The 15,906-nt window shown below is 41.1% G+C and overlaps 1 protein-coding gene across 3 annotated transcripts in view; it reads left to right on the forward strand.

Moving 5' to 3' along the window:
- The window catches only part of TBC1D9 (TBC1 domain family member 9), a 44,206-nt gene continuing 28,300 nt past the window's right edge, over window positions 1-15,906 (forward strand). For 2 of the 3 annotated variants that reach the window (XM_059470667.1, XM_059470668.1), the window contains exons 1-2: window positions 1-262; window positions 13,662-13,772. In XM_059470667.1, the coding sequence (XP_059326650.1) occupies window positions 136-262; window positions 13,662-13,772 (238 nt within the window). In that variant the 5' untranslated portion in view covers window positions 1-135. Of the gene's footprint in view, window positions 263-10,093; window positions 10,216-13,661; window positions 13,773-15,906 lie in introns of those variants that run through there. The other variant, XM_059470669.1, reaches the window with a different exon arrangement.

The raw sequence follows: 15,906 nt of genomic DNA on the forward strand, positions 1-15,906 counted from the left end.
GGGGCCATGCGGCTGCTGCCTCCGCCCGGTGTCCGCCGGTGCCGCGGCGGCCGGGCATGGTGGCGCCCGGTGCAGGCGGTGCGTGCGTGAGCCAGCCCCCAGCCCGCCGGGCCTGCTTTTGTCCGCGCCGGGAGCATGTGGGTGAACCCCGAGGAGGTGCTGCTGGCCAACGCGCTGTGGGTGACGGAGCGGGCCAACCCCTACTTCATCCTGCAGAGGAGGAAGGGCCACGGCGGCGATGGCGGCGGCGGGGGACTGGCGGGTAGGGGCGGCGGCGGCGGGGCCGGGCGGGGCCCTCGGCGGCTCCCGGGTGCGGGGTCCCTCAGGGCCGGGGTCCCTCAGAGCCGGGGTCCCTCGGGGGCCGGGGCGCGGCTCTCCCCGGTCCCACCGCCCGCCCCAGCCCGGGAATGCGCCGCGGTTCCCACGCGCATTCGGTGTGGGAGCGCACCGGTGACCCACGGCTCCGTGCATCAGGGTGGGACTGCCGCACGCTCTGGGAGAATTTCCTTGCCGAACCTTTAGCACGCGTTCCGTAAAAAGAGGCGGTGTTGTAATTCAGAAATTTACGAAGGAAATAGATTTGCTTCGCCTTGTCCGTATTTTGCAGATGTCCTTGTGAAGTATGTTGCCCAAATGCTTTGTTTCCGATTGCTGGCAGCTGGAGACGTTTGGGTCATACTCATCTAGGTCTTAATAATACTGTGCATGTATGTTCATCGAGGTTTTCCACCCTTTCTTAGGCAACGCAGAGAGATATATGAGATATATGAGATTGGAGATGCAGAACCCAATGGTGTTTCCTCTGGTACTTCTTGAATTGGTACAGAATAATGAAGCTGCTTCTCCTGAAACCTGCACACTGTGCTTCCTTCTGTGCGCACTTCCATGATGATTAGTACTTCAGGCTAAGCAAAATAAACATACGGACTGCATCTGTGTTTGGTTCAAGGTTCTGTACGTGTTTACTGTGAGATTAAGTGTTTCTTCAGACCTTCAATGCTCTACGGACTTGTAAACAGTTCATAATGTAAGCTAAGGCACTGCTGTGAAGTGTGTTTTCATTTCAGACTGCTGAGGCCTCCAGGCAGTGTTGTGTGTTGCTATACTGCCTTGTTCCTGTGTGGGAAATGACCAGCAGCCACTCCACATTGGCCGTACATTTCTACATTTTTTAACAGTCCTTTGAAGTGTGGACAGGATTGACAAACCCATATAAAAAAAAGTGTTTTGCCTCAAAAGTTCATCCTTGCTTTGCTTACTGAAAATTTGTTTTCAGGCTCTCCTTTCATGGATTGCCCCCTGGCCTCATAAGGTCTGAAAAGACATTCTTCTACCTTTCTGACTTTGTTATCTTTGAGTTAGAGATGGTTTTAGAGAGCCATCAGTTTTCCAGTCATTTCTCAGTTATTGTGGAGACAGGTTGAGAGTTTGGGGTTCTGTTCTTCAACCTGCTTGCACAGTGCATGCATACCCAAGTGTTCTTGCAGCTGGATGTGTAATAGTCTGATTGGTGATACCTCTTTACAGATGGAGAATAGACTTCTGGAAGATCTTGTCCTTGTGTGGAAGTAGGATTCATAAATGTGCACTCTTTTTTTATTTCTCTGTGGAGGCCAGAATAAGCCTGCAGCGTTTGTTAGAAGCTCAGAACAGAGAAATAGTTATTTGTTTCTGCCTTTTGGAATTTAAATATTTGAGTGCTGTATCCATTATTTTAGTATGTGAATGAAGTCTGTATAGTCCGGATATGAGTATTATTTAGAAGGCGAAATTCTCCATATATTTTGAAATGGGCTGTCAATGCTCTTACTCTTAGCTCTTTTTAGTGCCTGGAATTGCAGCTGCTGTGGCATTGAGGTGGTAGCCACGAGTCAATTTCCAGGGGTTTTGTTTGTTTCTACCAGAAAAGGGCTGGTAAGAAGTTGTAGCTTTTTCCAGTGTGTTGCCAAAACCATAACGAATCAAACCCCTGTAACTAACTCATTTGTTAGAGTCAGCAGGGTTTAAAGGAACCTATGGGAACTTACCAGACCTTGTGCTGAAAAGACAAGGGTTTGTGACACACAGAAGGTGGGAGAGCAAGGGAGGGATGGATGTAATCTCCAAGCCACTGCCAATGTGACAGGCACAGTAATAAGTGCAACTTAGGTTTAATTTATTTTTTTTTTCATGGAAATGCTGGAGTTTTCTGCTGGTTCTGTTAACAGCTGTTCTGCCAGTAAAGGGACAAGGAAGGTGGAGAAAGCCAGTGGGTTGCTCTTGGTAGGAAAGACTGATTAAAAGCAAGGTATTGAAGGATCTAGCTGATTCTGAGATAAAGAATGAACATAGTAAACAACATACATAATTTGTAGTAATTACAGCATTTAGGATGACCCTTTGGAAGCTCCCTAGATGACACTGACCTTGTGACAAGGGTGGAGTTTACCTGGTCAAAAGTACTTTGGGTGTGGTAGGTTGCATTTTTTTTCTCCTTTATTAGTGACATAATACTGAAATTTGGTCAGATATAATCTAATAAGTTAGCCACCCATGAATATGGTATAAAATTTAGCTTAGTTGCTCTGTGGGAAACTAACTTACATGTCCTTGAAGTTGACTAGAAATATTGTATACAAGATTTTTAACTGTGCTAGGGATGATCTTAATTCATATTTGCAAGAGAGGATGTAAATACAGCTGTCCTTTTTTTGTGTGATCTAATTTTTGCTGACTTACACTCCCTCATTATTGACTCTTGAAGTCATTTGTCTTGAATTGTAGAGTGAGAATTGACTTTCAGATTGATGGGACTGTGGGTAAGATGGCATTAGATGGCTGCACCATGTAACTTAAGCAGTGGCTAGACGACAAAAAGCATTGATTCTCTGGCATTGCCCTCAAATCTGGGTTTGCCATGAAGCTGTCATCACCAAACTGATCAGGGCTAAGTGTACTGCCCCTCTCTCCATCTGTGAATGTGGCAAACTTCTTTTGGTGTGTCAGTCTAAGGCCAAGTATTTTATGTAGCCTTGGGGGTGGGTGCAAGTGCTTCCTGTTGGCTTTGTGTTGGAGCAGAACAACAGTGCTGGAGTTCTCTGTTCTCCTGGATCCACTCTGAGTGCCTCAGTGCTTTGCAGGAAAAGGACTGTCAGTCACTTTGGGGGAAGGGGTGGAAAATCTGGTGTTCTCCTCTTGGACTTGGTTTATGCAGCAGTTGAACAGAGAAACTCTTATTTAAATACCTGTTTGGACATTGGAGACCTTTTCTCAGCTGTATTGTATTGTAACAAGCTAGGAGAATGATGGTGACCTCTTAATGTGTCAGGGCAGCGCTGATTAGTGAGTCCATAGCAGTAATCTCTGCTAACAAGGTGCATTAGATCAGTGGTTTACTTCAGAGATAGAGCTTTCCTCATAAGCAGTGTGGATCCATTTTTATACTGAATCAGGGTCTGGACCCATTTAAGTTATTGTGTCACTGTCATTACTGGTCACATCAGTGGGGCTTTTCTTCGTAATTGTGCCTTAATTGAAGGGCTGTTTGGATTTTATTTTCCTTTTTAACAAGGATAAAATAGAAAGGATTTTAAATTGGATTTTAAATTGGATTTTCATAGCTGTTCTGCAAACTCACATTATCTTGCATCACTGCATTAATCTTTCAGGACAAGACCAAAAAATGTACTTTTCTGCTTTAAAGGTATTTGATGGTTGATGAGCTTTTTCTGTAATTAAATTGTTTCATGCCTTCCACATAATGCCATGGTCAGGAGTTTCATCTTCCTTTAGTTCACCAACAGGGAAAAAAGTATTTTCTTTCCTCATATTCTTCTTGCTTCTCTGGGCAGCCAGGTCCTTTGGCCTGTATGACATAATTCCTTCTTCAGAGGAATGTGGTGTATTTATTTCCACAGCAGCCTGCATCATCTGTTGTTGTGTGCAATCTGTAGCAGAGGCATTTGGACAGAACACAGACCCAGATCTCCGCCATCATTTGGGCACTGTGCCCTCTGGGACAGTATTACTTTATGGATGTAAAGATCTTGAACATGCCATAAACCTTTTAAACAACTAAAAGGTAATGTGTTAAGTATATCTTGCATTCAGATGCAACGAATAGGTTTAAAAATGCCTCTTCTTTCTGCTATACTGTGATAACGTTTGCCAGACTACTTCAAGACATTACAGTAAGGAATTATTGCACCTGGTAATGGGTGGCAGAGCAATGAATTCACTTGGAGCTTACAGGAGGAGACCCTGAGGTGTGGTACAGTCAGCTGGTGGCTGCTGTGCTCCTTTTGCCTGTGTACACCAGTGTGTGTGAAGCAGAGGTTAAATTCCAAGTGACTTTGTTTAAATGTTATTGTGAGATCTCTGAATCCCAAGGGAAGTAAGTTGTTCTTAGCAAGAACTGTTTTAGAAGTGAATTCCTTTGCAGGCAGGGTATCTGTACTTACAGCTGGGACAGTGCCTGTGTGAGAGATGCAGGAGGAGCTGTAAGTCCATGCCATGTTGCCAAGAATGATTCAAATGTTTCAGCAGAAGAGAGCAGATGGAAATGTGCTGACTTCTGGTGATAAAAGGATCTGATGAAATACTACTTCTCCCCAAATATTTTTGCAAAAGGAGTTGTCATTTAATTTCCACACTGGAAAGGCAAAAAGGAGAGGTTCTGAGCTCGGCTGGCTGATATGACATATCAATGTCAGATCTAATATAATTTTTAATGCTGTGACAGTGTTCTAAATTGAAAAGCTTTTCTGCAGCCTGGCTGGACAGCACAATTAGTATTTCACATTTGGAGCTGAGATTCTGTCTTGCGCACAGCCTCTCAGTTCAGAGAGTTGAGGAAGAGATTACTTGAAAACTTGTTTATGCTTAAGACTCAGAAAAGCTTTTGGCCAGTTGATCATCTGCCTGAACAAAGTATGGTCCATGTTTTAACAAAGTTGTCACTTTCTGCCTTTGTTGACTCAAGCAGTTGGGGTTTTGCATGTCAGACTTGCATGAGTACAAAGCATGTGCTCTCTGATACTTGAAATACAGTGTTTATCAGAATGGATGCAGTTAGCATAATGGGTAAGGGTGGTCCGCCTATCCAGCAGCTTTCTGTGATTGTTTTGGCACACAGAGTGGAAGCTGGTCTCTCTTGCTCTGCTTTCCTTTCTCAGTACATCGAATCTGCTCTGATTCTCTGAGCTGCTCCTTAGGCTCTGCTGTGGGTGTGTTTGCTTCCCCACACCAGTCCATTTCCACTTCAAGGAACCTGCAGATGTCTAGGGCTGAGTTGGTGTTTGATTCCCCACACTGACTCACAGTCATTCTGTTGAATTCCCAGATGCTTTTCCTGGTTCCTCACTTCCTGCCTAATACTTCTCTGCATCTCCAGCTCTTCTGTTGGCACTAGAGACAACATCTCCAGTGCCTGAGATGTAGCTTTGCTTCTCCCTCTAATATTTCTTGGTCAAAGACTTTCCTTGCACAGTAATTTACCTCCGACACTGTGAGCAGTGTGGCCTCTCCAGGCTGCTGAGCTGAGCTGCCTTTTGCCATCTTTGCCCTTGAAATCATGTTACTGTTTGACACGTGGAATTCCAGGGTGGCCTGCTCCTTTTCCTGAGATCTCTGTAGGAAACTGTGTTGGAAGTGTTGCACAGGATCACAAGATAGTAACCAGTCAGTCTAGGCCACTGACTGATTTTCTGCATTATACCAGAGTTTGTATTGCTTACAGGGTTTTTGTTATTGTTCTTTGGTCCTTCACTGAAAGGGGTAGATGTAGCACTTCTTCACATCAGTTTCCATATTTCCATTACTGCATCCTGATCAATGTTGATATTCAGAAATTACATTTGCGTTTTGACTTTAAATCTGGTGCTTAGGTGATCTTAGGTTCTAGAGGGCTTCTTCCAAATCTTCCCATTTGTTTTCTTTCCAAAAGAAAGGTTGTGTTTTCTATGCTGGATTTGTGATTTTTTTTTTTTCCCCTGAAGTTTCCAGGTAGGGGTGTTTGAATTTCTACCACAGCAGTAATCTTGATTTCACCAGTACATTTTTAATGTTTTGGATTTTATTGTTCTTTCCTCATAATCTGTCTTGTTCTTCCCCTCTGTTTTTTCCAGTATTTTATCAGCCAGAGTTATTGGGATCTTCCATTCAGCATTGCTCATTTCCCTGGTAAAGTGCCTCCTGTGATAGCTATTGAAATCTGATTTATCTGCAGGTGTCCAATCAGAACTGTGAAAATTTAAAATTCTCTATTTCTGAAGCTATTGCTTCTTTTCAGATTTAGCTTGTATTTCAACATGCTTCAGGTCTGCTCCTTTGAGTTCAAGCTGAGTTTACTGTGCCCCCTTCAGTCCTCAAACTAGATTCAGTTTACAGTAATTTTTCTTAGGTTAGGAGTGATGTTTGGAGGTTTTTTCTGTTTTGTTGTTGTTGTTTTTTCTTAATTTGCTCATACTTACTTGATTTATTCTTTCATCTTACACAGTTTATCTGAATCTTATGTTGGTGCAGATTCAGATTTAAATTTTCCTGTTGGATGAAATTTATTAAATTTGCTTATGCTCCTGTGACAAAATGGGATACTTTAAAATAATTAGTTGTGAGTGAAGTTCAGTGACTTCTCTGCTGTTTTGATACTTGATTATGCTTTTCCTAAGTGTTTTTTACAAACTTACGAGTAATTGTTTATATCACACCTGGAAGGCATTTGATAACTTCATCTATATTTTTCTCACCATTTTCCCTTAATTTCATAAAGTCTGGTGTGATTGATATGTAGTATAAATTTTTTTCAGTAGTGTGAGATAAGTTGTTTGGGGTTTTGTCAAAATACCAGTTTTCTCAGTGCTGTAAGCCTTCACATACTTGTAACTGTGGCATGTCCTGTCAGTGCTCATCTCTTTCTGTGAGCTCCAGTTTAGCAGAAGTTACAAAATGTTGAAAAAGCTGAAAGTCTAAACCCAACCAGATTTAGGTTCAAGTTAAGATACAGATTTTTTACAGGGTTGGTCATGAGTTGTTTGGACACCTTAACAAGTACAGCTGATAGCTTTTAAATTAACACATTTGGAGATAAGCTGATTCAATCACAATTGTTAAACTTGAAGGGTGGACGAAAGCTTTATTGTTTCTTGCTGCTTTATCTCTTGGTAATCAGGCCAGATATCACACCAGCCCTTCCCAAGCTTTTTCTTTAAGTATTGGTGGTTAGTTTTTCAGTCTTCTCTCATTTGTGTTCATCAGCTTGAAGACAGAGAAGGTAACTACTGGTTTTGCTGCTTTTCTCACTAAATGTCAGTAGAGTGACAATTCTTCCTCAGAAGCAGTCTCACTGAACATGTTTGAAAACTCCTGTGCAAATAAAAGGGTGGCTGGACAAATCTATAGAACTATGTTGGTCAGAAAAGAGAGCAGCAAAGGCAGGCATCGGGGAAAACTTAACCAATCCTATGAATTCCTTCTTAATTATTTAAGAAATATATATAATTATTAATTTATTATTTCATTAAAGAATATTAATTGTTGTAAGTCCAGAGGAAGAATTTTGTTTTCTTGATGCTACATGAGATGCCCATATAGGGCACATGGGAAGACAGTTAGAAAGTAAGTCTTCAGAGGTCATTTGACCTTGATTTATATGAATGAACACCTGTTAAAAAAGTGTAGCCCTTCATGAAGTTTTAAGGGCAATGTTGTGGGTATTATTGCCAGTAGTGGAAGTTTAAGACTCGGTTATTTTTGTGTGGTCTGTAATATTTTCAATTTATATAGGCATTCCTGTGAAATTAAATCAAGTAGCATTGACCCTCCCTTTGAAAAGGATTTGTCCATAGTATTGCCCATGGAGTTCAGGCTGTTGCTCTAGGTCGAGTTTTGACAGACAAGTAATGGGATGATCTCATCCTGTAATAAAAAATGAGAGAGCTAATAACATAAACTGCCTTGAGAAAGAGTGGAAGAGTGAGGATTCATTATCCTTAGTATGAAAAACAATACCTAGTGCTTTATGCTTCAGTTATGTGTTGTTAGGAGTTCTTGTTTTTATAGCTTAGGAAGCAACACTCCAATTTTAGGAAGAGTTTATTCATTGTCCATTAAATCAATATAAAACTGAATGCTCAGGGTGTAAATAAGATTTAAATCAACCCTATTGATTAGAGCTTTCTTAAAGATCAGCTGACATCTACAATCTGAAGAGGTGCCGTGGGTGTTTCAGGTTTATGAGCAGAGCTCATTATGTGTCCATCTTACTTTGCTGGAAAGACGAGTCATCAGCATGCTTTAAATACTGAGGGCCTTTTAAGCAGTATGTGTTTGATTCAGTGTTGGAATGTCACAGTGCCTGTTTTGAAAAGGTCCTGCTTGTGACACATGTGACATTCCCAGTTTTCCTGGTTGTGCTGTTGGGCTCCTTCACAAACAGGCTGCTGACATCCATGAGACTCTTTGAGTGACAGCTCATGAGCCTGGCTCTGAGAGTCACCTGTATTATATCTCAGCTCTTTTGCAGGGTATTATTTTCTGTTTACTCTTAATGCTAAAAACATGTGTGCTCTTTGTTTATACATTTTGAGATAAAGATCTCCAAACAAAAGGTATTTTGAGGTGTGGATTCATGTGCACCTGGAAGGAGGATGAGACAGGGCAGGGCTCTTGTCCCTGTGAAGAGCCATGTGAATAACACACATTTTGCACTCTGGCAAACTGGGGAAGGGAGGGCCCAGCAGTCAGTGGCACCAGGGCATCCTTCAGCTCGAGGCAAAGGGTGACACATGTTGCCTGTGTCACTGAATGGATGTGTCACAGCTCCCTGGTGTGTGCTGAAAGCACCTCTACTCTGAGGTTTGAAATTGCTAGGAAGCACCACTGTCTGTTACTATCCCAAGCTTTTTGGTGCTTGCTGTGCAAGACAGCCAAGGCTGCTGGTAGTTCTTAAGCTTTGAAGTGCCATTATTTATTATAATTCATTGGCATCAGTGTTTTAATAAGGTACACTAGAGGTAATATATAATCCAGATCCTTACTTTTGAATATGTAATCCAATTTAATTTGAGCAGGTAAAACACAAAAGCTCTCAATTATAATACTGCTGTGAGGGGGACTGTAGAAGGGTGATAAAGACTACTCAGTCTTTGTGGTTTTAATGACAATGTGGCTTTCTGTGGAAGAGGGTTACTGTTTGTCATAAGAAAATCCTTTGCTAATAAAGAGTTTGTTCATGTGTACACTGCATAAACTTGCTTTTCCTTTAAAAACACAGGTAATTGATGTTTTACAAAGACATTTGCAAGTTATTATGAAAGAAAAGAAAGAGAGAAATATTCCTGCGGCAAATATCTGTGTCATGAATATCCAACTAGTCACAGATATTGCGACTTAGGGCAGGTGTTTGAGTCATGTACTCTGAGGTGTGCATGCTTAAAGTGTACCAGGTTGGTTCTGCAGGTGATCACCTGATTTCATTGCTGTTTGTGGGTAGTTTGTAATCAGTCTGGACTGTAAGTCATCTGAATACTGGTCTCTGAGGAGCAAGGACTGCAGTGGTGCTTGGAAGAATCTCGTCTGGCTGAAGCTGTTGGCTTAGTTTTCAAACCAAGATGACCTGTCTTTCTGAAAAATGCCCTTTGGTGAGATAGGAATGATTTGTGAAGGGGGTCTGTGTTATGGAGGAGGTCAGGCTTCATGTGGTCTTAATCCCTTGTAGCAAAAACAACAGGTTGAAAATTGGTTGTGGTTGGAAGGATGCAAGTAGAGCACATCATACATTAATTAATGAATATAAACGACTAATCTGTACTTTCTGCAAGGGTTATAGGCTCCCCCTCCAGCTTCTGACTAAATATGAGCCACCACTGAATGTGGTCAGGTAAGTAAAATGCAGTGTGATTTCTTCCTTCTGCACAAAGTGCATTGGGTAACTGAACCTCTCTTCCAGTAATTCCCTCTGGTGCATTGTATGTCCTTCCAGTAACATGATGCAAGAGCAATTGCCCAGGCCCTCAGCCAACTGTGGCTTTGTATTCCCTGCTTCCAAATACTACATATCATTATTTTTCCTCTGCTAATGCCTGTGTTTTACAGAAAAGAAAGAGAATACTGATCAATCTTCTGGACCTTCACTTTAGAATTCAAGATTGCAAAAGAGGAACCTGACTTTATTGAAAAGTTGTATCAAGCAAAGTGAAGGCATTATGCCTCCCTTTTCCCCTCCTGCCCCATGTATAGGTATGGTTGCTCTGGAAATTTGGCATGTGTGTGAGGGGACTGTTTGTCCCCTCATGGTTACTTACCCAGTGAGGTGGTAGAGGCATCATCCCTTGAAGAATTTAAAAAAAGACTGGATGTGGCACTTGCTGCCATGATCTAGCTGAACAGTTAGAACATCGGCTGGACTAGATGATCTTATAGGTCTCTTCCAGTCTTGAAAATTCTGTGATTCTGTGATTCTGTGAGTGCCTTTAGGACTGGGGCTCCCATCAATTAGCCAGATGCTAATCCTACAAATTACACCGTGTGCTTTAAATAAAACTTGTCTCATGAAAACCTCTTGCTTCAACAAGGGCTTGTAGATCTAGTATTCTTACATTGGAAATTTCTCCCCTTAGTTCATTATGCAGTCAGAAACCTGATGAAATAATGGGAAAAAATTTGCAGTCAGTATAGTCATGCGATTTGATGCCTGGGTAATTCACTGGCTCTTGCCCAAGGGCCAGTCTGATATAAGGAATATGATTCTTGGTTGCCTGTTCTGTTTCTATAGAAACTCAGTTACCTAATCATGTCTGAAAAGGTACTTGCTACGTGAAGAATTCATGAGCTAATGAACAGTATTAAAATTCTCTTAATTTTTTTAAAATTTTCATTTCTACTTCATGTAGAAAATCCTCAAACAGATTATCAGTATGAACTGCTGTGATTTCATTCTAGTTGCATCACATGTCTGCATTGCAAAAAAACCCAACAAACAACAAATACCCAAACCCAAAGCAACCAACACTGATCTAACAACACAAAAAGGAATAGAACAGTTCATGAAGGAGAGCAGGCAGGCCCAGCTGCATGATTGCACGAGTTTTCATGTGATAAAAACACATGCTTTTTTTTAATATCACACATATCATCTGTCAGAACAGCTATTGCATGATACAAGTAAATGTTACTGATAAACTGTCAGTTGCAGTTAGCTTGCTAAGTGCGGATTTGAATTTCCCTGTGATGTTCTGGAGTTCTGTCAGATTTCTTCCTTTGACCTCGCTACATGGTTATTTTTTCAATTTGTTTACTGAAAAGCCCCTGAACAACTCCTACTTACTGCACCATTGGAGAGTATTCTTTGTTTTCTTTTCTTTTCCAACCTGCCATGTGTTTTTTCAGTCCCTGCTGGCTTCTCTCTTTTGTTGGTGTTTGGTTTTTTTTTTTTTTTCATAGTGCTCTTCATATTTCTTAAATACATTGCTCTGTCTTATAGTGTTTGTTGGCACAGGGCGATGTTCATCTCCTCTCTACCATATCCAGGGGAGAAGAAAGTAGGATGGGAAGTTCCTTTGAACCTAATGTTGCTGTACAAGTCAGTTGGTTTATTCTGATTTTCTAGTCTTACCTGCCTATCTCAGGTTTTACAGCACTCCAAGAACTAGGGGCAGAATTGTTTGGCAGGACCACCCATATGCTAATGAATTTGGAAATACAGCAGGAGGAAAGAAACAAGCGTGTTTTTAAAGAATACAGGGAATGAGCAGTGTTTCTGTATCTCAGAACAGATTGCATTTGGCCAGCATACAACTTTATTTAGATATTACATCATGCCTGTTGCATATTTATTACTGTCAGTAGTCATGTGAAGCTGAAAAGCAAAAAGAAAATATTCCTGCTGTATTTGCAGCAAACCCAGCTAATGAACAAAGTGCAGTGTCTGCTTGGTCCCCACTTTAGCTGAGCAGTACTGGCGGCTTTGTGCTGTACCTTGGTTGAAGTGACATGTGCTTTCTGGGCCAGGGCCATACTGCATTTGTGAAGCTCAGATGGAGAGGAAAAAAATAATTAAAGGCACATTTTAACCTACCTCATTCTCCCGAGTTTGAACGGAGCCAGGGTGTATCTAGAAGGGCTGGTGGAGAGTTGTTCAGAGGAAGCTTGTCAGTGTACAGCCAGTAATCAAAATGTGAGAGAGATGAGGGGCAATGAAAGCTAGTGAGACAAATGCACGCTGGGGTATTTTACAGTCATGTTTTGTGTTTGTGTCCTGTAATTGTCAGATAGCTTTGGAGCACACCTTACCAATGGCCTGATGTGCCCAGACTTGTTTCTCATGTCTTGCCTAACTCTTGCATTAAGAAGTGGTGCATGTTAATTCATTGAGCATAAAGAGATTACAGTTGATCCAACATGAGAAGATCTGTATAAAACAAAATGCAAATAAAAGAGATAGAATGGGAGAAGTACAAAATCACTGCTAGGTGGGGCATTTCTTAGTATCAGTTTCAGATCACATTTGAGGGATCTACTGAGACGGAACAAGGGTACTGCTTTTATATCTTTATGATGCACAGCACAAATCTGAAGAAACAGCAAGGGAAGCAGTATTGCATATACCAGTTTCAGCAGAGAAGAACTAATAAAACTATGACAGTAAAAGTTTAACACATGAGACTTGAAAGGAGAAGAGAACTTCTAACAGGAGAGTTTTAAAATGCTTTTGGTTCATGCAGTTTATTTTGGCTATTTGAAAAAAACCTCTAATTTCTGCCCTAATAAATATTTTCACAAAAAATCTCTGAAAATTCATCCATTTGTTGTTTATGTATTTCAAATTTTTTTTTTCCCAAACAATTTTCTGAGAACTTCAACATGAAAATTTAAATCTGACATTGCTGCAGGGGAGATGAAAATTCTTTGTGGAAGTGAAAAACGGGAAAACTTTTATGCAGTTTTAAAAAAAACTATGTAAAAAACCCTCTCTTCTTGCAGAGAGTTTGGGAGGGTAGAGTTTTGTTTTATGTGTGGTTTATTATAAAAATAGGATCTAGAAATTTTGGAAGTAGAGTTAGGAATTATTGGTAGCTGTTGGTATGCGATTGTTGGTGGTTCTCTCAGTAGCAAAGAATTTTCAGTGCTACTTCTGGAAAACAGTATGGCTTTGTCTTTCCTCAGTATCCTTTCATCTGAAAAACAGCTTGACTCTTAAGGCATTTTAATCCTTCCTACCCTAAATAATCAGCTGTTAAGTAGCAGAATTATTTTTGCTGGAAGTCTTTAGTTTTACCTAGCTGACATTCAAGTTTTGAACCCTTATAGGATGTATTGTCTGGGACTTCTTGTTGGTGTTGGAGGAGGGTTTGTAGTTGGTAGGTTTTTTACTGCTCAGCGTTCCAGCAGTGTATGAAACACAGGAGAAAACAAAATAACTTTTAAACATGAATTTGTAACACAGCTACCTTCTGCTTTGCTTCAATTTGCCTGTCTTTATGCTAGCATTGATGTACATTAAAGAGTTGAAGTCTTGTTTAAGCTGAAGATGTTTCCCTGTTAAATCATTCTCCCTCTTTACAGCCTGAGACAAGAAGCACGAGGATGAATATGTAGATCTGGGTTTTGCTGTGGAGGGTCAAATGGAATGGGGAGGGGCTGCAGAGCCCTCTCCTGTGTATTCATCAGAATTTCCTCTCCTGCAGGTCTCCTTGTGGGTACTCTTGATGTTGTGCTGGACTCCAGTGCCAGAGTGGCACCATATCGAATCCTCTACCAAGCACCAGACTCCTTGGTCTACTGGACCATTGCCTGTGGTAAGGACAAATGCACTGATGTGGGTTTTTATTCTTCCTGGACTCTGTCACATAACATAATAGAGAGCATCCTTCCTGCTGAGCACAGTCCTGTCAGGACAAATAAATGGGTCAGAAGGAAAACCTGCTGTAGTGCTGAAATTCAGTGGCACTGGAGTTTCTGCTAGTCAGACTTGGAATGCCAGAATGGGAGAGTGTGTTAACCACAATGACTGAATGCAAACAGAAATGGAGCAGGGATGGAACATTATTTTTTCCTACTTTTCTTCTCCCAAAGGTGTTCCTAGACCAGCAGTACCCATTCCTCCTCCTTGCATGCTCTTCTCCATGGCCAGGGCTCACTCCTAGAGCACCTCTGAAGTGAGCATTCCTGGGTGAGAGAATGGTGGGAGGAACACCTGAATTATAGCACCCCAGTTACCCACGCAGGGCACCTGGCTTCCCTTGCAGTGGTAACCAGGAAGAAAATGCAGCACCAGCACTCACACAAACACTGAACAGCAAACAGTGAGACATTTCCTGTCTGCTCCAGGATAAATACCAGCTAGATCCCAGGGATGCCCTGCTTCCTGGATGTTTATTTCAGACACTGTGTGGTCTTTCTATGTATGATGTACTTAGAAGTCAGCAAGATGGTAGCTAGGTTAAAGTTAACTATAGAACTCTATGTTCTTACACAGATGCAACAACTTTTAAGAGCTTTGGTCTTTAATGCTCCAACTTGGACAGATCTGGTTATGGTCCCATAATAAATAAATGTACCATACATGTAGAAATGTATGGTGCTGCTGAACTGTGAGAATTTTGTTGTTCTTCTGAGAAAGATATTGTGGATTTTATGTAGAAGTACTCTGTCTTCATTTAGGCTAGTATTAATAAACATGCTCTTCAATTCTGAATCTTAGCCCTAATTGAAATTGCTAATATAGTTAATTTATATATCTGTGATTTCTGTTTGTGGAGTATTTCTTAAATGTTCGGTCTCCTAATACCTGGTTGATAGTTTAGTTGTTTTGATCAAATTAAAAGACTGCATTGGTGTAGTCTTGTCACTTGACTTGAGGGGAATAGTGTGGATCTTGCAGGGAGATAAAATTTTACAGAGAGCAAATAATTTATCTCTGCAACCTTGAAGCTGAGCAGCCCAGTGTTCCCTAAGGCTCTGTGCTGTGGTTATTTTATGAATTTGCAACTAAGCAATTCTTTCTGAACTGATCAAGGGTTGTTGAAATTATACAGGTTACTAAGGGCTTTGGCTGCTTTTAGCTGTGCAACTCTCATTTGTTCTGCACTGTTCTCTAAGGGTAGACTGTTGGTTGTTTGGTACTTGTAATCTGTTTTTACAGAAGTTTGTCTTTTTCTCCTGCCTTCAGTAAAGAAACAATCTCCATCTTCAGTAAGTAGCTGTACAGAGCGACTTGAAGAAATGCGATTGTTTTGTGATTTGTTTGTGATGTTTGGTCTTGCTCAGTGCAAGAGTATTCTGAGGATGAAAGCAATCCAGGGGGGTTTGTCTGTTCTAAAATGACTGTTTAGACAGATTTGGATGTGAAATGTCTTGGATATTAACACTACTGATCTGGGCCCTGTGAGGATTCTGGCTGGTGAATCTGAAGCCTTATGGCTCTGGAGAGAAGCCTTGTGAACAGCCCTTTCTCCAGTGCAGGGTTGAGTTAAAGGTGTCACAGCTTAGAGTTCTGTTTATTGAATTATACAGGAGAATTTTTATTTACTTTTCAAGAACAGTTGATGGTCTGGGAATGCAAAATGCTGTACACAATCAGCCTTTCATATTGTAGTAGCACTTCTGTGTCCCATGCCAGTGTCCCTCCCAGTGTGCTGTGCTCAGTTGAAGGTGAAAATGGTGCTATATTAAGTTCTGTTTGGAAGTGAACAACTTTTTTAGATCCTTCTCCACCTATAAAGTTAATTCTTCTAACAGTGGCTTTGTGTGTTTTTCAGTTATAGAACTGCTATAAACAGGTTTTTTGTGATAATGGTAATTATATGCATTTTCATGCAAGTTGCTATGTTGCAGCTATTTTCATTTTTATTTCCTGCCACTCTTGAGGGCTCTGTATTATGAAGTGCAGTGTTTTAACTGTTAAATTTGGTTTCTTCCCCTTTCCTGAGA

This window comes from Ammospiza nelsoni, chromosome 4 (assembly GCF_027579445.1).
Source record: "Ammospiza nelsoni isolate bAmmNel1 chromosome 4, bAmmNel1.pri, whole genome shotgun sequence".
NCBI lineage: Eukaryota > Metazoa > Chordata > Aves > Passeriformes > Passerellidae > Ammospiza > Ammospiza nelsoni.